Here is a 23,177-nt window from a genome sequence, read left to right on the forward strand (position 1 = left end):
GGCCTTCCACGTATATGTCTTAACACCTACAAAGCATATGACAAGTAGTGCTGCGATAAGTAATGCTTCTTTTCTAAGCAGATAAAACATAACGTTTCTTTTTTTTTAATCAAAACTAAATATAGCAAATCAACATAATCCATAATTTTTTTTATTTATTAAATAATAAAAATCTCAAAAGCTACATACAACCTTATATACACATATATATATTTATACACACTAACATAGTATTTTTTTTTATCACTTACAAAGCTGTCAATACCTTGTTATAAAAAATAAATGTTATCATAAAAAAAAAACACATACATATACATACATGCTTCGATTACTGCATTTGCAGAATGTATGGTGTCAATTTTATTTTATTTTTATACGCAATACTGAAAGTTTAGCAGGTTTTTTAATAAAAAATACAAACCGATAATATTTTAAATGATAATATATATATTTATAGATAAAAAATTATAAATCTCACCTGCGTATTGACACGTATCCCCAAATAACCCTTTTATTCAAACAAAACATCAGATTCTGAACACGTGTGACGACATGAAAACGTCCACATCAACGGTCCATTCAAAATCCAACGATCCCAAAGCTTCCACGTTGACATCAACGTGACCCCATGCGTCACCGGATACACAGTGTAACATCCGGTAATCATCCCCGCATCTCGTAGTATTAAAATAAGAAAGATCCGATTACCGGTCCGGATCCGCCACGTGTTCAGCATGCTCTAACGGTGTAATGTTCATTATCTCAAATATTCTCCAAGGGGTTATTACTAACACTTTTACATTTTCACCCCCATCGAACTTTAAATTCCCAACCTCGTCAAGCTTCTTCCTTCATTTGAAAATATATAATCAAGGAGATGGTAACCGGTCAGGTTCGGGGCTGGTTTTGTCTACCCCGCACCTGTCTCCTCTCCCCGCACCCATTCCCCTTGATACCAGCCAGGTTTTCCCCAAATTCGACGAGGAGTCGGATACTTGTGGGACTTGTCCTTGCCCCTAATCATAAAATATTTTTTTCATAATATATAAAAGAAATATTATAATATTATAAAACTAAAATAAAGAGAAGAAATAAAAAACCCTAAGTTGTTAAACATATTGGTGTATATAAAAAGAATTTTCATAATTTTAAATTTGGGTCATATTTAGGGATCGATTATGGCATGGTACCAAAATCTCCAGACCTGACCGCTTAATAGAAGTCAGGTTTTATTTAAATTTGGCTTGAAAATGATAAGAAGGTTTTTTTTATATCAAAATTAGATCAGATCCGGTCGAATCAGGTTTAGAGATATTTGTCATCTCTAAATTATATAATTTAAATATTATCAAGGGTATAATAAAAATTGAATTTAAAAAAAATAAAACGTAATTAGTGGGAAGTTAAAGGGTTAAAGGGAGAAATAGATGGGAATAATAATGAGGAATAATTAAGTATATTTATTACTAGGGAGTGAAGTAAGAAGAGAACGGTTAGAAAAGCAGCTGGAGAATGGTCCAGCGAAGCAGAGAAAGCCCAGTTGGACTTTTGTCGAGACTTGATAGTCCATTTAACAGTATAAAATCTTTTTAGAAATTAAAAGGGAAACCCTCTTTCTTTCGTTCTCTCTCTCTCGCTCGCTGATCTTTGCTGATAAAGAGAGGAGCATTTTCTAGGGTTTCTATCTCCGATTCGATCTTCGATGATCTAGTTTGGTACTTTTTTCTTCTTCTTCTTGATTTGATCTTGCTTTTGATCCTATTTGTTATTATTATTATTATTTATTTATTTATTTTTTGGGTTGATGGATTTGTTGATTTGGTTTGGGTTTTGATGGGTTTTGTAAAGGAGTTTGGATCTTGGAATTGTGTTTTTGGTTTTCTTTGTGGTTCTTTAGGGATGGATCTTGATTGAGTGGATGATCTTGGTTAGGGGTGAGTGGCTGAGTGGTTATATCCTTTGGTTTGTGTTTGTTTGAGAGTTTTCTAGGGTTTGTTGTGGTTTTGGTATTAACTTGAAATAATTTTTAAAGCGGTTTGTTTTTCTTGTAAATTCTTGAAATTGAATTGGAGATATCCAACTGTGGTAGGGTTTTTGTGATGTGTGTAGGTGCGGCTAGGGATAAATGCAGGATAATGCTTATGGAGTTAATTTTGGTGGTCTGCTAAAAATGCTAGCTAATATGAATTTTAGTAACTGGATAAGAGCACAATGTTGTTAGTCACTTGATGATACTTCTTGGATCACTTTGCAGTCTAATGTCTACTTAGGATTTAAATGCAGTGCAGTGTATCTTATTTCAGGTGTATTTGCTGTCACAAGAAGCTGTGGTAGGGTTTTTGTGATGTGTGTAGGTGCGGCGAGGGTTAAATGCAGGATAATTCTTGTGGAGTTAATTTTGGTGGTCTGCTAAAAATGCTAGCTAATATGAATTTTAGTAACTATGTAAGAGCACAATGTTGGTAGTCACTTGATGATACTTCTTGGATCACTTTGAAGTCTAACGTCTACTTAGGATTTAAATGCAGTGCAGTGTATCTTATTTCAGGTGTATTTCTTTGTCACAAGAAGCTGTGGTAGGGTTTTTTTGTGATGTGTGTAGGTCTGGCGAGGGATAAATGCGAGGATAATTCTTGTGGAGTTAATTTTGGTGAGTCCGCTAAAAAAATGCTAGCTAATATGAATTTTTAGTAACTCGATAAGAGCACAATGTTGGTAGTCACTTGATGATACTTCTTGGATCACTTTGTAGTCTAATGTCTACTTAGGATTTAAATGCGGTGTATCTTAGTTCGGGTGTATTCTTTGTCACAAGAAGTCGTGGTAGGGTTTTTGTGATGTGTGTAGAGTCTGGCGAGGGTTAAATGCGAGGATAATTCTTGTGGAGTTAATTTTTGGTGGTGCTGCTAAAAAATGCTAGCTAATATGAATTTTAGTAACTATGTAAGAGCACAATGTTGGTAGTCACTTGATGATACTTCTTGGATCACTTTGAAGTCTAACGTCTACTTAGGATTTAAATGCGGTCACGAGTGTATCTTATTTCGGGTGTATTCTTTGTCACAAGAAGGTCGTGGTAGGGTTTTTGTGATGTGTGTAGGTGCGGCTAGGGATAAATGCGAGGATAATGCTTATGGAGTTAATTTTGGTGGTGCGCTAAAAAAATGCTAGCTAATATGAATTTTTAGTAGCTGATAAGAGCACAATGTTGTTAGTCACTTGATGATACTTCTTGGATCACTTTGCAGTCTAATGTCTACTTAGGATTTAAATGCAGTCAGGTGTATCTTATTTCAGGTGTATTTCTCTGTCACAAGAAGTCGTGGTAGGGTTTTTGTGATGTGTGTAGAGTCTGGCGAGGGTTAAATGCGAGGATAATTCTTGTGGAGTTAATTTTGGTGGTCTGCTAAAAATGCTAGCTAATATGAATTTTAGTAACTATGTAAGAGCACAATGTTGGTAGTCACTTGATGATACTTCTTGGATCACTTTGAAGTCTAACGTCTACTTAGGATTTAAAATGCGATGCGAGTGTATCTTATTTCAGTGTATTCTGTTGTCACAAGAAGGCGTGGTAGGGTTTTTTTGTGATGTGTGTAGAGTCTGACGAAGGATAAATGCAGGATAATTCTTGTGGAGTTAATTTTGGTGGTCTGCTAAAAATGCTAGCTAATATGAATTTTAGTAACTGATAAGAGCACAATGTTGGTAGTCACTTGATGATACTTCTTGGATCACTTTGTAGTCTAATGTCTACTTAGGATTTAAATGCGGTGTATCTTAGTTCAGGTGTATTTGCTGTCACAAGAAGCTGTGGTAGGGTTTTTGTGATGTGTGTAGGTGCGGCGAGGGTTAAATGCGAGGGATAATTCTTGTGGAGTTAATTTTGGTGGTGCGCTAAAAAAATGCTAGCTAATATGAATTTTTAGTAACTATGTAAGAGCACGATGTTGGTAGTCACTTGATGATACTTCTTGGATCACTTTGAAGTCTAACGTCTACTTAGGATTTAAAATGCGGTCACGGTGTATCTTATTTCGGTGTATTCTTTGTCACAAGAAGCTGTGGTAGGGTTTTTGTGATGTGTGTAGGTGCGGCGAGGGATAAATGCAGGATAATTCTTGTGGAGTTAATTTTGGTGGTCTGCTAAAAATGCTAGCTAATATGAATTTTAGTAACTGATAAGAGCACAATGTTGGTAGTCACTTGATGATACTTCTTGGATCACTTTGTAGTCTAATGTCTACTTAGGATTTAAATGCGGTGTATCTTAGTTCGGGTGTATTTTCTTTGTCACAAGAAGTCGTGGTAGGGTTTTTTTGTGATGTGTGTAGAGTGCTGCGAGGGTTAAATGCGAGGGATAATTCTTGTGGAGTTAATTTTGGTGAGTCTCGCTAAAAAAATGCTAGCTAATATGAATTTTAGTAACTATGTAAGAGCACAATGTTGGTAGTCACTTGATGATACTTCTTGGATCACTTTGAAGTCTAACGTCTACTTAGGATTTAAAATGCGGTCAGGTGTATCTTATTTCAGGTGTATTCTTTGTCACAAGAAGTCGTGGTAGGGGTTTTTGTGATGTGTGTAGGTGCGGCGAGGGATAAATGCAGGATAATTCTTGTGGAGTTAATTTTTGGTGGTCCGCTAAAAAAATGCTAGCTAATATGAATTTTAGTAGCGATAAGAGCACAATGTTGGTAGTCACTTGATGATACTTCTTGGATCACTTTGTAGTCTAATGTCTACTTAGGATTTAAATGCGGTGTATCTTAGTTCAGGTGTATTTGCTGTCACAAGAAGCTGAACAGTGTCTTATGCCTGTCATTTGTTTCATAAATATTTTGTGTGAAATTTATGGTAGTTTACATTCATGGAAATTAAGAGGGTATTCTCAATTGAATGAGCTCTGATAGAATTGTAAGGCATTATATATGTGGCTGTGTTGCTCCCACATTCCATGGATTGTATGACTTTGGAGTTTGGATGGGGTCTCTGTTAGTATCTTGTGCAGGTTTGCTTCATATCTTTCAACTTTTTAAATACTGAATCACATTCTATTGCAGCCTTTGAAGTTTTTATAACAACACGTAGACAATATCTTTGATATTTGCAGGTTCACTTTTGTGCTGGTTGCCTCTCCCAAATTACTGTTTTTCATTGACAATATTTTTGACATTTGCAGGTATGAAAGGGTATCCAAAGCAGACATTTGCAGCCCCGTCTACGTTTGATATACACAAATGTTTTTGCCCACATCCTAATAGCTACTAATGTCTTGTGTTACATCAATACTTCAAGGAAAGAACCAGATTTCTGGTACGCCCATTGTGTTTATGAAAAGTCATGCATCCAGAGCGGACAAACGGCTACTTATTCTGGGTACTTTTGTCGGTTTATGTCTTTATGCTTTTGCTTGGATTTGGGAATTGTTCGGATGATGACATATTTTCAGAACCGCTGTTTAAGAACTCTGAGCCATTTCTGAATGACAACTATGGTATATTTCCGACGAGGAATTTTGAGAAGTTGCCCTTGTTGTTGTCGCATAGCAATTTCGCATCTTGTGAGGATTTGAGTGGTGTTGGCTCGCTGAATGGAACTTGCTTGCTAAATTCAAGCTTGCAGTTGGTTAATGACCTTCTCATACTAGGAACAGGAAGCCTTGAGATTGCTCCAGATGTTTTAATCACATGTCCTGTCAAAGGCTGCTTAATATCTTTTAATATATCGGGCAATGTTAAAATTGGTTCACATGCTGCTGTAGTTGCCGGCTCTGTAGTTTTCGATGTGGCCAATCTTACGTTGGATTATCACTCAATCATAAATACGACAGCTTTAGGTGGGGCACCACCATCACAAACTAGTGGCACTCCAAGTTTGTATGACGGAGCTGGTGGAGGGCATGGTGGCCGTGGCGCTTCTTGTCTGAAAAGTAACAAGACTAACTGGGGAGGGGATGTTTATGCCTGGTCATCTTTGTCTGATCCATGGAGTTATGGGAGCAAAGGTGGCAGTACTTCTGCTGAAAAGCAGTATGGAGGGGATGGGGGAGGTCGTGTATTGCTCAAAGTGAAAGATACTTTGCAGGCAGATGGATTTGTAGCCGCAGAAGGTGGCAATGGTGGTTTGAATGGAGGTGGTGGATCTGGTGGGAGTATCATGGTCCATGCTTTCAAATTGTGAGTATATTAATCACTCCCTTCTATTTTCCTTATTGGTCATAATTTCTGATTTTTCGGTTGTGGTTTGTTTCTATCATTATATCCTTGATGTTGTGTGTATTTATAAGCATATCTTTGTTATGCTTTCAAAGTGACCCATATCCTCATTTGTTTTGGAAAGCCCCTTTGCTTGCTTTTGTGTTGACCATAGAATAATTGAGACTAGATTTTGCCTGAATGTTTTCCTCTTGTAAGGATTTACTACTTTAGCCATACTTTGTTGCTTAAAAAGTTTCATATGAAACCTTCTTTTAGTAATCAGATTGAATAGTGCTGACAATGTTGTTTTGGAAGTTGGAACCTTTCAGTTGATTTTGAGAAATTTTAATGAGCTGTGGCATCTGCTTTTAACTTTAGAAAGGTTGATTTTTTTATGTATTTCTTTTTAATTATTATTGTAAACAATCTTTAGGAAAGGCAATGGTACAATCAGTGCTGCTGGTGGGAGTGGGTGGGGTGGAGGTGGAGGTGGGAGGGTATCTTGGGAGTGTTACAGCATACAAGATGTGAAGATCACTGTCCATGGTTTGTACCTACCATATATGTTTAGAAGTGCATTAATCTCTTTCTGATGAATTAAACTGAATCATGCCAGCTTGTATTTTGTGTGCATGCGTGTGTATAATTTCTATTTGTTTTGCTGTTGTCGTCATTGTAACCTTTTATCCTTTCAGAATTATAGGCTACTTGTGTCAGGATATGAACATCTGAATCTTCCTATGTAGTCTGACTGTGTTAGCTTTATGTAGCTCTTGCATGTTGTGAGAAACTTAGTTTTCTTTAAGGAGACAATCAGTGTAGAAAGGTGCTCGCCTAGGCGCTCAGGCGAGGCGAGGCCTTAGCGCCTCAACATCCTCAGGACGAGGAACCTTCAATGAGGCGAGCGCTTTTTGCCGGGCATCAGGCATAAATAAGGCGTGCCTTTCTTTCTTTCTTTCTTTATTTTCTTCTTTTTTCTTTTACTGTCTACCTTATATGTAATGCTTTCAATTAGTGTTAATTGGAATTTTAAAAAGGCGCACTTACTAACAAGGAAGAAAATTAAATTTAGGGAAGAAAAACTAGGTGATTTTAAAAAAGCACGCTTACTAATAAGGAAGGAAATAAGTTCAAGAGAGAAAAATTAGGCGATTTTAGGAAGACACGCCTACTAATAAAGATAAATAAATCTAGGGAAGAAAACTATGTGATTTAAAAAAAAAAGCACTTGCTAATAAGGAATGAAATAAATTTAGGGGAGAAAAATTAGGTGATTTAAGTGTACAACTGGTATTTTTTAAAAAATAATGAGTAAATTATGGAATTAATTAATTAATTAGAGGAAATTAAAGAAGCAACAAAAGTTGCACTCTAAATCTATTGATGGAATTGAAGCTAATTCAGATGATGAGGATGATGATATTGTAGAATTAGATGATTTATAATGATAGAATTTACACTCTAAAAGGTTGAGTAGTTCTAGACTTCTAGGAAGTGTTTTGCTTGGCTTTATAATATGCTTTGTTTAACTTTATGTTTTGTTTTACTTGACTTAAATTATTCCAATCTATATAAATTATATATTAAATAACGCTTTACTTCGCTTGGGCGTGCGCCTTTCGTGGCACCTTTCGCCTCGGGCAATAAAAAGTCTTGGTGGCGTAAGGGCGCCTAGCGCTTTTAATTACACCGGTGATAATAGGGTATGGCCACAGAATAACAACGTTTAGGTGCAAAGAGAACTCGAATTTTCTTTTGATGATTCTCTATTTTAGAATTGAGATCATCTATGTTTGTGTGAACTGCTATATTTTTTTACAGTTTTTTGATGTAATGCTTTCAATTAGTGTTAATTGGAATTTTAAAAAGGCGCACTTACTAACAAGGAAGAAAATTAAATTTAGGGAAGAAAAACTAGGTGATTTTAAAAAAGCACGCTTACTAATAAGGAAGGAAATAAGTTCAAGAGAGAAAAATTAGGCGATTTTAGGAAGACACGCCTACTAATAAAGATAAATAAATCTAGGGAAGAAAACTATGTGATTTAAAAAAAAAAGCACTTGCTAATAAGGAATGAAATAAATTTAGGGGAAAAAAATTAGGTGATTTAAGTGTACAACTGGTATTTTTTAAAAAATAATGAGTAAATTATGGAATTAATTAATTAATTAGAGGAAATTAAAGAAGCAACAAAAGTTGCACTCTAAATCTATTGATGGAATTGAAGCTAATTCAGATGATGAGGATGATGATATTGTAGAATTAGATGATTTATAATGATAGAATTTACACTCTAAAAGGTTGAGTAGTTCTAGACTTCTAGGAAGTGTTTTGCTTGGCTTTATAATATGCTTTGTTTAACTTTATGTTTTGTTTTACTTGACTTAAATTATTCCAATCTATATAAATTATATATTAAATAACGCTTTACTTCGCTTGGGCGTGCGCCTTTCGTGGCACCTTTCGCCTCGGGCAATAAAAAGTCTTGGTGGCGTAAGGGCGCCTAGCGCTTTTAATTACACCGGTGATAATAGGGTATGGCCACGGAATAACAACGTTTAGGGTGCAAAGAGAACTCGAATTTTCTTTTGATGATTCTCTATTTTAGAATTGAGATCATCTATGTTTGTGTGAACTGCTATATTTTTTTACAGCTTTTTTTGATGTAATGCTTTCAATTAGTGTTAATTGGAATTTTAAAAAAGGCGCACTTACTAACAAGGAAGAAAATTAAATTTAGGGAAGAAAAACTAGGTGATTTTAAAAAAGCACGCTTACTAATAAGGAAGGAAATAAGTTCAAGAGAAAAAAATTAGGCGATTTTTAGGAAGACACGCCTACTAATAAAGATAAATAAATCTAGGGAAGAAAACTATGTGATTTAAAAAAAAAAGCACTTGCTAATAAGGAATGAAATAAATTTAGGGGAAAAAAATTAGGTGATTTAAGTGTACAACTGGTATTTTTTAAAAAATAATGAGTAAATTATGGAATTAATTAATTAATTAGAGGAAATTAAAGAAGCAACAAAAGTTGCACTCTAAATCTATTGATGGAATTGAAGCTAATTCAGATGATGAGGATGATGATATTGTAGAATTAGATGATTTATAAAGATAGAATTTAGACTCTAAAAAGTTGAGTAGTTCTAGACTTCTAGGAAGTGTTTTGCTTGGCTTTATAATATGCTTTGTTAACTTTATGTTTTGTTTTACTTGACTTAAATTATTCCAATGTTTATAAATTATATATTAAATAACGCTTTACTTCGCTTGGGCGTGCGCCTTTCGTGGCACCTTTCGCCTCGGGCAATAAAAAGTCTTGGTGGCGTAAGGGCGCCTAGCGCTTTTAATTACACCGGTGACAATAGGGTATGGCCACAGAGTAACAACGTTTAGGTGCAAAGAGAACTCGAATTTTCTTTTGATGATTCTCTATTTTAGAATTGAGATCATCTATGTTTGTGTGAACTGTTATATTTTTTTACAGTTTTTTGATGTGCATGTTTTTACAATGTCTCACATGTTGCATTTTTAGGTGACATAATATATTTAACATGTCTCTTGTAGTGGAGTCTATTTTTTGTAAATTGATTCTCATGATAACTGAGTGATATGATAACGCATTTTGCAATTGAAAATTGTTCTCCAGTTATGTGGTTAACTCACATTCTGCATGAATATTACTTAAGGCATTGCTTCTCTTGGTTTTTCTTTTTCTTTTCTCCTAAATATCTATCAACATTCACCTCAAATATTTGGTTGTCGTGGTTTTATCATTTGTTCTGTTAATGAATCCGAATACTTTATTGTCAGTGTAAAAGTAGCCATTATTATTTTGCAACTTGAATGACAGACTACATTCTACATTTCCCCTTCTTTGGTCTAGGTGGGCAGAGTTATGGATGCCCTGAAAATGCTGGTGCAGCTGGTACAGCTTATGATAAACTATTATCAAGTCTGAAAGTTAGTAATGATAATTTCACTACTCATACAGAAACTCCGCTCCTTGATTTTCCCACAACTATACTTTGGTCTAATGTTTACGTGGAGTGCAATGCAAAAGCTTTAGTTCCTTTGCTTTGGAGCAGAGTTCAGGTTAAATTTTACCTCCATTTGGAATTATTTTAGTTGCTTATTGTGCTGCATGTACATATTAATTATTTGTTTTAAGTATCCATTATTCATTTCATTGATTATTGTTTTGATGGGCAACACAATCATTAATTATGTTATGGAATTATTTCGTCCTAGTTACCACTTCAAAGGATGCTTGTTTATATTACAAGGTGGGATAAAAGTATTTCTTTGTAACTTCGAATATAAAAAACGGTAACCTTGATGTGTGCAGTGTGCTTGGGAAGAAATTGATTTAAAGGGTCATGCATTACCTGTGTTGGAATGTAGTGATATTGGCTTTGACATGCAGATGTTCAAGCTGAGTGCTGCGCATGTTATCTCATGCATTAAATAAGATTTTACAGTTAATAAAGAACATTACTGAAATATTAAAATTATTCTTGCAGTAGAACAAACAGTCAAATTTGTATATATAACTTCAAATGTCATTGAAAAAATAGAAATATTTAGGGAAGCTTTGGGACCGGTTTATTTTATTTTTTGCTTTTAGCTAATAGAATGTGTTAATCAATTAGAATCGTCTCGTTTTGTTAGAGTGAAGAGCCAAATTGTGTGTTTAGCTTTATATGATCAAAAAGCAAAAATATTTAGGGAACAATTAGGATTTGAGAAAGGCAATTACATCCTGGTTAGGGTTCTTTAGACGGTATCATACATTGAGTCTTCTTGTATAGTGTAACTGGTTTTCCCTTTTCTGCACTTAAAATTTACATTGCTGATGGATGAATTTTACTGTTTGAAAGCATAGGCAGATTACTTTTACTAATATTACGATCCATTTGTGATTAAGCTATGCCTTAAATGGAGATCTACATTCTGTCAAAGTAATCTTAGCCGTGGATGAATGTCTTTTTCTTCCATTGTGCAGCAACAACGAAAAACTTTATGGTTTCTATAATATGATATTGAGCCCAGCAATAGAATTAGTGTATGTATTCTCTTTTGTAGAATATGGTTATGTCATAGCCTATAAGAAGCACATGTTTGTGAAATAGTATAGCTTGGAGAAATATGGTTTTTATTTGTGCATTTTATGAACTTCCACGCAGCAAAACCTGCAGGTTTCTAGTAGCTGATAGCCTATTTGCCCTTCCTGTAGTTATTATATACTTGTGTCTCATTGGAAATTTAGTAAGCTATGTTCTTATTTCAATTATAAATTCTGACACAAGTATTTCATGACCCTTCAATTACCACCAATTATTGGCTTCATGTTTGCAAGTTTAACTTTTGTTGTTAAGGTGAGAGGACAAATCAGATTGCTTGATGGGGGTAGCATATGCTTTGGATTGTCAGAGTATGGGGTTTCAGAATTTGAGCTGGTTGCTGAAGAACTTCTTTTGAGTGATTCTGTAATACAGGTAAGTATTTGTTTTCTTTAATTAAAATACAGGAACTTTTATACTTTAGGATTTCCTGTGAAGTTAGATTGTCAGATTTTCAAGTGCCACTGATAAAGCATAATTTCATGTTTGTAGCATGTGTTCTTCTTTTGAACAGTTGATCTTCTTTTGAATGGTAATAGTAAGAACGTAACCTCTCTTCTTTTTATTTTGAATTGCATAAAATGTAAGAAATCATCAAATTTTTCAATGAATCCTCATTCTTGATGTAAATTTCTGAGGTAATAAACCAAAAAAAAAAATGTTTCCTTGTGAGTTTTTGTGGACATTAACTATAAATAACTGGGCGCAAGTGCTCATGTAGGTTGTCTATGTTCTTTATCTGGGTAACTTTCTGTTTTACTTATCTATGCTTATCTATGCTTGTGGCAGTTTGGCCTACCATTACTCAGTTCTTAGTTGTTTTGTTTTCTGACTGTGATGTGTCTCCCATTTTGGAAGAATAAGGTGGTTGTTCTAAATTGTTTCTTTTGTTTGAAAGGTTTATGGCGCGTTCAGGATCTTTGTTAAAATGTTGCTCATGTGGAATTCTAGTATTCAGATTGATGGTGGTGGCAATAATGATGTCCGTACATCTGTGCTTGAAACCAGAAACTTAATTGTTCTCAGGGTATGATTATCTGAAAGCTGATTCTCTGAATGGTAATCATTGTATGTTTGGGTTGCTACTTGAGTTTGTAAATTGTTATGTAACAGTCATTTTTTTTTTCTCTGCAGCAAAATTCTGTTATTTTTTCAAATGCAGATTTGGGTGTTTGCGGCCAAGGGCTTCTCCGATTGACTGGTTATGGTGACGCTATTAAAGCTCAGCGGCTGTTCTTGTCCCTATTCTATAATATAGAAGTATGATCATTGTTTCTATATTTATCTGCTTGCTTGCTGTATTGTTGGTAATCAATAGCTTTTTACTGTGGCATGAATTGGCAGTCCTGGGGGATAACATATGCTTATTGATAAATTATAAAAAGATACCCAAAAAAAAAAAAGGTGTGATGAATCTTATTAGGCAGTTCTCTGAGCAGGTTGGCCCCAGTTCCTTGCTTCAGGCTCCATTGGATGATGATTCAGGTAGCAGCTTGTAAGTTTCTAATCTTATACGATGAGCAACATAACTCTTCAATATTTCCTTTCATTAACACATTTGCCACTAGGATCTTTGACCTGAAAGTTTTCTTCATCAGGGCCACACAATCTCACTGTGATAGTCAAACATGCCCAATGGAGTTAATAATGCCTCCTGATGATTGTCATGTGAACAACTCCTTGTCTTTCACATTGCAAGTAAGTAAATTTTTCAATATTTGGATATTTTGCTGATTTTCTGTCCAAGAACATCTCAATTTGTTTTCTTATGCTCCTTAAAAAAGTTAGTCATAAGTTGTATTACCAAGCGTCCTTAATCCATTTACCTAACTTGATAATCAATCCAGTTTTGCTTGTTTTGTGTGATTTGTAAAGAAGCTTATGTAAATGCTTCTTCTCTATATTTTATGTGTTGGTATAATCATTTAATGTAGCATAAAGGATAAAACAAATGAATTAACCTTTTTGCTTTCTGCTTCTTTTTTTATCTTCTTGTTTTTTAGTTATTCAATTTAGCTCTTGATTGCTTCAAGTTATCTTCATTGTATTCTCTGCTACCTCTGACACCTAGTTGGTTCTTAGTGCTTTCCTGTTTGACTGAGTTCTCCTTGGGTATGAAACTCACGGGCTCTTTATGTTTTTCAGATCTGCAGAGTTGATGATCTCACTGTCAATGGTGTCATTAGAGGAACCATCCTTCATATTCACAGGGCAAGGACTGTCACCATTGAGGCTGGTGGTGTAATAAGTGCATCTGAGTTAGGTTCGTCATCTTTGCAATTTGACAGAAGCAACATGTTTATTAATTGTCGCAAAGATCTTTTTGCTATTGATTTAATTAGGTGTAAATGTTGTTGTTGCTTCTTTGAGGTAAAATTCTTTCTTTCTGTCCAGTCATTGTCTTTTGAACATTTTCCTAGGTTGCAAAGAGGGTATTGGTAAAGGAAAATTTCAGAAATATGGAGCAGGAGGAGGTGCTGGACATGGAGGTTGTGGAGGCTCAGGGTTTTACAATGGAATGTTAATCGAAGGTGGTCAAGCATATGGTGATCCTGATCTTCCTTGTGAATTAGGAAGTGGAAGTGGTGGACCTAGTGAGTCACTGGAAAATGTTGCTGGCGGGGGAATGATAGGTAAGCATTTTTTGTTGTCATAAGTAAAAAAGTATGCGTTGATTTACCATGTGGTGATATTTTATTATACAAATTCCTTTTAAAGCTCTAGTCTATTGTAAATTGGATTCTGGCTAGTGTGACTTCACCTGAAACTCTGACAATATAAAGAGTAGGCCATGGGAAGCTTTAATCTGGCACTTGGAGAGTAAGTTGGGATGAACTATCCAGACTTGCTACAATCTCCTCAATCGAATGCTACCTTTGGAATTATAAGAGTAATTAATAGTTTGGTTTGCATCTTACTGGAATGACTTGGAATAACGACAACTTTTTTGTATAAATTTAATTGAAGGGTTATAATAATTAATTCAGGTGTAAAGAAGGTTTTGTTTCATGGAATTCATGCTCTAGTTAAAATATTTGTTTTCGAGGAAATTTCACTTTGGTGATGCTTCTGTGGAGCATAAATGGGATGCCACTGGTTTCGAAATGCATGCGTTGTATGTATTGAAATCTTGGTGTGCTCTGTAAGTTATGATTTATGTAATGATCCTTGTGTTATGGTTATTTTGTTAATACCCTTTTTTTTTATTATATTTCATGATTGAATCTTCTTTTGCCAACTCAACAACTAGTTCATTTGTTTGAAATGTTTCCATTTGTTCTTCTAGTAATGGGTTCCATCAAGTGGCCGCTTTCTAGCTTGAAGATTTATGGATTGTTGAAGGCTGATGGCCAAAGCCATAGTGGTTCTGTCATAAACAATAATGGGACTTTGATGGGTGGGCTTGGAGGTGGCTCTGGAGGGACAATTCTTCTTTTTCTACAAGCGCTCACACTTGAGAAAAATTCATCTCTATCAGTTGCTGGTGGACATGGTGGGCCTGTTGGTGGTGGTGGAGGTGGCGGTGGTAGGGTGCACTTTGATTGGTCTAATATTGCCACTGGAGATGAATATGTTCAGATTGCCACTGTAAATGGTACAATTATGTCAAGGTATTTATCTTTCAAATAGTATGATTTATTTCTTCATTTGGTTAACAAGAATATGAAGTTGCCTTGTTTTGATCTCCAATACTACAGTTTTGGTCAATTTAGGTTATATTTCATACTCAACTTGTTTTCTAACATTTAAATAACAGATGATGGTAACATTCAACCCTTGATTGTGAAATATACTTTGATGAAAGTCAATTATCTATTTTGTCCTCTAATTCCTGTAATCTTAGGTGTTTAGTGATTTTGAATGTTTTTAAAATTGCTCATATTTATTTTAAGGCTATGTGGCTACAGGCCTACATCAATTAGTTGTTTTTTAAAAGCTAAAAAAATCAAGGCATTTGCTTTTGGATTGTTTCTGTTCATTCTTTTAGCATTTCAATGCTAAAAATTTGTCTACCAGATTTCTTGTGCTTTCTGTAGCTTTCACCTCCTTATCGATCTCAAGAAATTTATGACATATACCTATTTTGCTTCATGTTAAAAAAAATTCTCATAACCTTGTTGGATTTTCTTTTATTAAGCAAATGTTGATATTGCCACTTGTTCTCATAGGCTCATAGCCTTAGCATGACTTTGGATCTCCTCATCTCAGAAGGTTCTTTGAGAATGTTTCCTTTTCCATTGTGCAATCCTAATTTTATATGCAGGAAAATTAGAGTCAAGTAAATGAGAACACACTTTGGTACTTTTGTCTTTTCTTGAAGTTTTCTAAAGTTCTGGATTGTTAGCAATTAGGAACATTATTCTGGCATTATCTGATTTGGGTGAGGTTTTTGTGCAGTAAATCTTAACAAGAAAACCTGACATTAAGTTATAAATTTGGGCTGTCTAAATTTGTAAGTTTTGGCAGCGTTCATAACTTTGTATGGAAGGTGGAGCTTTCAGAAACATTAGATAGTGGTCTTGTATGTTGTAGCATATCTACAATTGAGAATAAAAGAGAACAACTTCTAACCATTAAGTCAAAGTGGGTTTCCTTAAACTTCTACTATTGGCACATTTTTATTACCTTACATGGACCAATATAGTGGTTGTTCCAAAAGCAATTTAAGTGGAAAAAAATTTGTAGTGCTTTTTTTTTTTCTTAGCTAACAGGCTTTCCATGTTATTTCACTGTGTTGTTGCTTGCCAGTGGGGGGACTGGAAATAGTGGTGGTCAGTCTGGGCAAGAGGGAACAATCACCGGAAAGGAGTGTCCAAAGGGTCTTTATGGAACTTTCTGCGAAGTATGTGTAATCTGGATGCCTCCTTTTTCGTATGAATTGTTTTTACTTGTGTGAGCTCTCTTCTAGGTTATCTTCACATCAACTAATAAAATTCCTTTTTTTTTTTATGTTTTTAACTTGTATTATCTAAAGCTCAACAAAGAGGATGACAGTGAATGATTTCTTAATAAGGGGAGCAGTTTCTTTCCTACCAATTTCTATGCTTTTATGGAACAGAGATGTGAAATAGCTTTGTTATATAGTGAGATTGTAGACGGGTGGTGGGTGATGCACATACTCAAATTGTACAAACATGAAACTTGTCACTTGCAACAAATACACTGAATTGATGAGCTGTCTATAGTTGGTGATGTAGGAAATTAGGGTAAACTCATCTAATAATGAGGATATTCTTTCCACATTATTTAATGATCTAAAATGTGTTCAGGAGTGTCCAGTTGGCACATTTAAAGATACTGTTGGATCTAATGCATCACTTTGCATTCCTTGTTCGCTTGAATCTATTCCTACACGTGCAGACTTCATATATGTGCGAGGTATCTTCTTCCTAAACTTCTTTCTTGTACCACTATTAAATTTTGCATGCATTTGGTAGATCATAAAGATTTTTTGCACTTGAAACCTGCCTTTTTTTTCTTTCTTTTATTGTATTGTTATCTATTCCATGCAGGTGGTGTTACTCAACCATTTTGTCCATATAGATGCTTGTCTGAGAAGTACAAGATGCCAAAATGCTATACACCACTTGAAGACTTGGTCTACACTTTTGGTGGCCCTTGTCCTTTTGCACTTCTTGTATCGTTTATCTTGGTGCTACTTGCTCTACTTTTGAGTGCTTTACGAATTAAAATGCTTGGAAATGACTTGACTTATCAAGCCAGCAGTCCCATCCAGCATGACGATTCCAATTCTTTCCCATATCTCTTATCTCTGGCGGAGGTAACACTATAAGACCAACGCATAGCACATTGTTGATTTTTGAACTTATTTACTTTTTAAACTTTTTTGGATATGGTAATCTGACCATCTTCTCTTATGATCTAACTGAACCCTAGGTACCGGGGGCCAGCAGGGCTGAAGAAACTCAGAGCCATGTGCATAGAATGTACTTCATGGGTCCAAATACATTCAGAGAACCTTGGCATCTCCCTTATACTCCGCCTGATGCTATTATTGGACTTGTGTAAGATGGAAACAATACATCATATAAATTACTGCGTGAAAACTTAAAACATGACTCTGCTACTTCCTCCATATTCATATCATGCATGTTAGTTATTTTCAGTGACCATACTCATCAGCAAAGTTTCTGCTGTTGTATCTGTAAAATATTTTCCTTCATCCTGCAGAATCCTTTTTTTTTCTTCTACAACTGTAGGCAGGTAATTTATTGGGCAGCCATAGGAAATTCCACTGCAGAAGATAAAGACACTATTTTATTAGCTTTTCTAAGTCATCTGAACTTGACACCCTTTCTTTTTATGCTTGTTTTATAGTTGTTTTCAAAAGTTTGTTATCCATTTAAGACCAGCATAATGATTGGAAATTTGTTGTCGATCTGACTTGAAAATCAGCTTTAGTTCTTTTAAAATCTAGACCGAATTGTTCATTTCCTGTCATACAGAACATTGAAAATGCCAAGCACTGGTCACCACCTTGCAACTTGCATATGGTAAAACATTTTCAACTTAAAAACAATTCTTGGAGTATTCATCATTTAAATAATTTTTTGCTTGTTTGGGCTTGAATTTCAGTTGGTGCACAATTACCTTTTCATAGCTAGATGATTTGTGCATACTCGTATTTAGTGAAATGTTTTTATTTTATTTTCTGGCATGGTTGTCTCCAGGTATGAAGATGCTTTTAACCGATTTATTGATGAGATCAACTCTGTTGCTGCATATGAGTGGTGGGAAGGGTCAATTCATAGCATACTATCAGTGCTTGCGTACCCTTGTGCCTGGTCTTGGAAGCAGTGGCGTCGAAGAAAGAAAATTCTACGTCTTCAAGACTATGTTAGGTCAAAGTATGACCACTCATGTCTGCGCTCCTGCAGGTCACGAGCTCTTTACAAAGGGATGAAGGTGATTTTTTTTTCTTCTTTTAGGAAAATTTTTATCTTATTAAAAGCATTTTTTTTTGGCCAATGTAATTTGTAGAACATCGGGTTTTACTTTATGATAACAATGTTATATGATGAATATAATCGTAATAATCATCTAATTTATATAACAAAGATACTAAAAAGAGCTCCAGTCATGTCAAACCTTCTTGTATTTATATAAACTATAAACGATGTCGAACCTTCTTGTATTTATATATTTTCACTATCTATATCTTGAAAAATTTTACCTGAGTTCATGTCAAATTTGCCCTTAATTGAAGTCTCAATATTTTCTCTTCCATGGTAAGCCACTAATTTTCTAAAACCTATGTCAACAACTTCTACTGAATGGAACATACGACTGTGAATGTTAAGCTAATTGTACTTGGATTTGTTGTAGAAATCAGGTTTCTGGGCTTAGATCTAAGTGATAAGGTTGAAATGGTTCTCTCTGGCAAGTGTATGCTTGTTAACTTCTGTATTTTAGGTTTGCTGGATTGAAAATAATCCATGGTTCTCATTTGTCAAACATTTCAGTCTGAGCATGGTTGATCAGAAATAAAATGATCAAGTTTAGTTATTTGAACATCATTCCCGTTCTGTTCTAACATTATTTCGTATGATGTGGCTTATGATAAACATTGACTGCAGGTTGGTTCAACCCCTGATTTGATGGTTGCATATATTGACTTTTTCTTGGGTGGTGATGAGAAACGGCTAGATGTGGCATCTACTATATTGAAGAGATTTCCTATGTGCATCATTTTTGGTGGTGATGGAAGTTTTATGTCCCCTTACAATCTTCACAGTGATGTGCTGCTGACTAATCTTATTGGCCAGGTAATACTAGTGTCTGCAGTTGTTTCATATGGTTGAGTTCAATAGTTAAGTACGTTGGCCTGACCCTTCTCTGAAACCACCTTCTTCAATGTAGTATGTTTCCACAACAGTCTGGAATAGATTGGTCGCTGGATTGAATGCTCAATTAAGGACTGTAACTCAAAGAAGAATCCGCTCGGCATTGATTCCAGTGATAACATGGATTAATAGTCATGGGAATCCACAACTTGATAGCCTCGGTGTTCGAATTGAGCTGGGTTGGTTCCAGCCTACTGCTTCTGGTTACTATCAATTAGGCATCTTGGTGGTGGTGAATGAGTGCTTCTTCAACAGTGCACATCAGCCAGAGAATTTAGAGACCAATGTTACTGACCGGACAAGGTATACTGCTACTTGGTGGTGACTTGGTCGTGGTGATCTATATTCAATTAATAATTTCATATACATGAGTAAATCTTGCTACTTGCCTTTCTTTTTGCTGTTGAACTCCTTATGGCTATCAGTGAAATTTATCAGAGATTTATCATATGCCAATTTATTTCTGATTGGTATGATGTCACATTGAATTTTTCTCCCTAGGAAAAACTCTGGAAATTCACACAAAGGCCTTGCACAGTCTGAACCAAATCAACCTTCAGTCAGCAATATAAATTCCCGTAAGAGAATGACTGGAGGAGTAAATGGAACGATAATAAATGATGAAAATTTACAGTCTTTACATTATAAGAGGGACTTTCTCTTTCCATTTTCCCTTTTATTACAAAATACAAGGCCTATTGGCTTCAAGGTAGATTCTCATCTGAAACTTTTTTTTTGGGTGCATAAAAAATTATTACGTAATGCTGTAATTTTTCTCCCCTCAGGATGCATTGCAGCTTCTAATCTCCATTATGCTCTTGGGTGATTTAACCATCACACTTCTCACATTGCTTCAATACTACTGGATGTCACTTGGGGCTTTTCTTGCACTCTTGCTTATTCTCCCTTTATCATTGATCTCTCCCTTTCCAGCTGGTATAAATGCTCTTTTCAGTCGTGGCCCTAGAAGATCTTCTCTTGCTCGTATATATGCATTGTGGAATGCTACGTCAATATCAAATATTGTAAGTTATCCTATAAACCAATGTCTGATTTTTTTTTATCATTCTCATAAGAATGTACATATAAGTGAAACTGATGATTGGTAGTATTTACTTCCATTTTGTGCTTGTACATCCACTGGTCTATGTTATGGAACTTGTATAATTCATTTCTTTCTGCCAATATAAGCAGAATATGGTTTGGCAGCTCTTTCACTGTTTCTGTATTATCTAATTTTGTTCTAATCTTCACTGTATCTCATTCAGAGTTTTTGTTAATTTGATGAATGTGAATTTTCTGCAGATTGTGGCCTTTATTTGTGGAATTTGTTACTATGGTTTTTCATCAGCAGATATGACTTCAAGGACAAGTAAATGGAATACTAGAAGGTTTGCTTTTGGCTTGACTTCAATTTTGCTTTTGGTTATTACTTTGGCGATGATGGTATAACTTACAGTTTAATAAGAAATCTACATATGATTAATAACAATCGGTAATAATTCCTCTGTTTTCTACTCTGCTTAACTTCTTCGTTGATGGAATCAATGAGGAAATAGAAGACTCTATTCGGGGAAAATATTTTCTCAGCAATACAATCGGTAATAATTCCTTTGTGACAGTAAAATTTGCAATTTGCTTTAAGTGAACCAATGTTCAGACGCATAGCTCCAGTTGTTCCACCAACAAGTGGATTGCTATGAATGTTCTTGCAATAGGGTAAGGTTTAATGCTGTAAAGTATAATTCTCTGGAGTAGATACTATTCACATAGGAGGACTTCATGATAATGTTCAAACTAAAGTTACTAAACTATTTAGGTGCTTTTGCCCCTTCTTAAATTTCGTGGTGGGTAATATTCTCTTAATGTGTGTGTGTGTGTTGTTAATTCATACTCCCAGGGGAGTTGTTTAGTTGCTTGCTTGTCATTTGTGTTGTGTTTCCTCTTCCATGTGGATTCTAGTATAATGCCCTGTACCAGTCGATGCCTTTTCTGCACTTCACATCTCCAAGTTATTGTTAACTAGTCCCTATGGCAGAGTTTATTCTGGCTCATGCATCTGAATATCAATAAATTACCAGATCTCTTATTCTGGAAGCATATTGGAACAATATTTCTTTATTTTGCGGTTGAGAAAACTAATTCATTCTGTTTCTTTCATGCATAGGGAGGACAATGAATGGTGGGTTCTGCCCACAATTCTGTTTCTTGTTAAGTCATTGCAAGCAGGCTTTGTGAACTGGCACATTGCCAATCTGGAGATGCAGGATTTTTCATTGTATAGCGAAGATCCTGAAAAATTTTGGGAATGTTAAGACTGTTTGTCAAGATAATATACCCAAAGTGCCGCCGGGCTATGATGTTGGGCAATCCTTCCTGAGGCTGGACATAAGTAGGTGGTTCCTTGCACAGATTTTGAGTTAGCTGTAAATATGTTTATTCTTTGTAGAAGTTTGTTCCCTTTTTTTCCATTGTGCGATGTTTATCCCAGGGAAGGACACTTAGACTGAAGATCCCAATCTGTTGTGGTAAAATGCTCAGTGGCATTCACTGTCAGTTCAGTCGACATGTATATCAGTAGTCGTTGAGTTGCTTCCCAATCTTGAAGTGGTCAAAATTCTCATGTTGTTTTAATCTCATATGTTGTTCATTGAAAATATAGTGTTTGAGGTCACTGACTGTATTTAAGGTATTTAAAGATGATTAGTTGACAAAAGCTAAATTTTGTTTATTAATAGTCTTCTATTCATAATCCATCCAGTTGTGTTCTGTTTGTTAATCTTCTTGCCGGTCATTCATTCTGTTGCTGAATTGAATGTGTTGAAAGCCTTACATTGTATGTGCCGTGTGTGACAGTGTGCCATACCTGAGTGTGTGTATTAAAGGCTATTTAAATTGACTGCAATGGCATGACCATTGCTGCTTGTACTCTGTAATGCATGTGTAATTAATCTGTTTTCATGCTGAAGAAAGAGTTGACTGACTATTTGTCATATTTGTTTCTGAATTTGTATTGCTTGAATTTGAATGTTTTTTAGTTGCAAATGGCCTGTGTTTGTGCTACTTGAATTTGAATGTTTTTAGTTGCAGATGGCCTGTAACAATATGAATGTTTTATTTGCAAATTTCATTCAGATATCATGAATTCTTCTTAGTTGACTTTGTACACAGGTCTATAGTGTGGGATTGAAAGTAAGAAAAAAAAAAAAATGGGGTTTGCTCATAATAAGCACTGATGAAGGTGCCTGTTACTTTAGTGCTATTTAGGTGGTTATTTTTTTTGATAGATTGAAAGTGGAACAAGCCCAATCATGTTATGCCCTTTTTTTATCTTTTGCATATTTAAACTACCTCAAGTCACATTCAATTATCAACATTTAGAAATATAATTTAGAGCTCACATTGCACATTAACACCTCACTAGAGCTAATTTGATTGTCATCTTTGTAGGTATTTCTTTTCATCAATTATTCAGGTGTTTATTTAGGGTAATGATTTATCATTCTTTGATTTTATAGCTCTTGATTTATCTATAAACATTTAGGGAAAACTAGAAAGGAAACTAGTTATTTATACATATATGCATACATACATTTCTCATAAACTTAAAAGAACCACACCAACTCCTCCCCTGTGCTTTAGTGACTCAACCTCTCATGGTTGGTATGCATTTGCATGTCTACCTCTACAGTGCTCCATCAGAGTTTCTTTCTGAATGATGCCTTTCTCTTTCTTTCCTTCTTTTTTCCTTTTTCCCTTTTTAATTAATGACTTCTCATGTTGGTACTCTTGGTAGTTGCTGGTGCACTGCTCTCAAATCAACAAGTGATTCCCATCTTGGCTGTTCTAATGGACTGAATTATTGTGCAAAAGAGGAATCCATGCTTTCTGATCAAATGCTTACTTAGATTTTTTTTTTTTACTTTGAAACCATTATATTTGCATTAGTATTCATGTGCTTGAGCTCTTTCTTTGCTTTATTTTCTT

The 23,177-nt window shown here is 35.1% G+C and overlaps 1 protein-coding gene across 1 annotated transcript; it reads left to right on the forward strand.

The window, feature by feature from the left end:
• The first annotated feature begins 1,567 nt into the window (after window positions 1–1,567).
• Window positions 1,568–21,824, forward strand: LOC120259306. The gene is made up of 23 exons (XM_039266886.1): window positions 1,568–1,715; window positions 5,183–6,179; window positions 6,634–6,746; window positions 10,089–10,297; window positions 11,581–11,700; window positions 12,224–12,352; window positions 12,460–12,585; window positions 12,765–12,820; window positions 12,924–13,023; window positions 13,471–13,588; window positions 13,746–13,958; window positions 14,612–14,936; window positions 16,075–16,168; window positions 16,596–16,704; window positions 16,839–17,107; window positions 17,224–17,351; window positions 18,018–18,252; window positions 18,924–19,112; window positions 19,207–19,493; window positions 19,692–19,899; window positions 19,976–20,215; window positions 20,496–20,581; window positions 21,358–21,824. Exons 2-23 carry the CDS (start codon window positions 5,344–5,346, stop codon window positions 21,503–21,505), a joined length of 4,338 nt encoding a protein of 1,445 aa, XP_039122820.1. The 5' UTR covers window positions 1,568–1,715; window positions 5,183–5,343; the 3' UTR covers window positions 21,506–21,824.
• Window positions 21,825–23,177: the final 1,353 nt, after the last annotated feature.

This window comes from Dioscorea cayenensis, chromosome 4 (assembly GCF_009730915.1).
Source record: "Dioscorea cayenensis subsp. rotundata cultivar TDr96_F1 chromosome 4, TDr96_F1_v2_PseudoChromosome.rev07_lg8_w22 25.fasta, whole genome shotgun sequence".
Taxonomy (NCBI): Eukaryota; Viridiplantae; Streptophyta; class Magnoliopsida; order Dioscoreales; family Dioscoreaceae; genus Dioscorea; species Dioscorea cayenensis.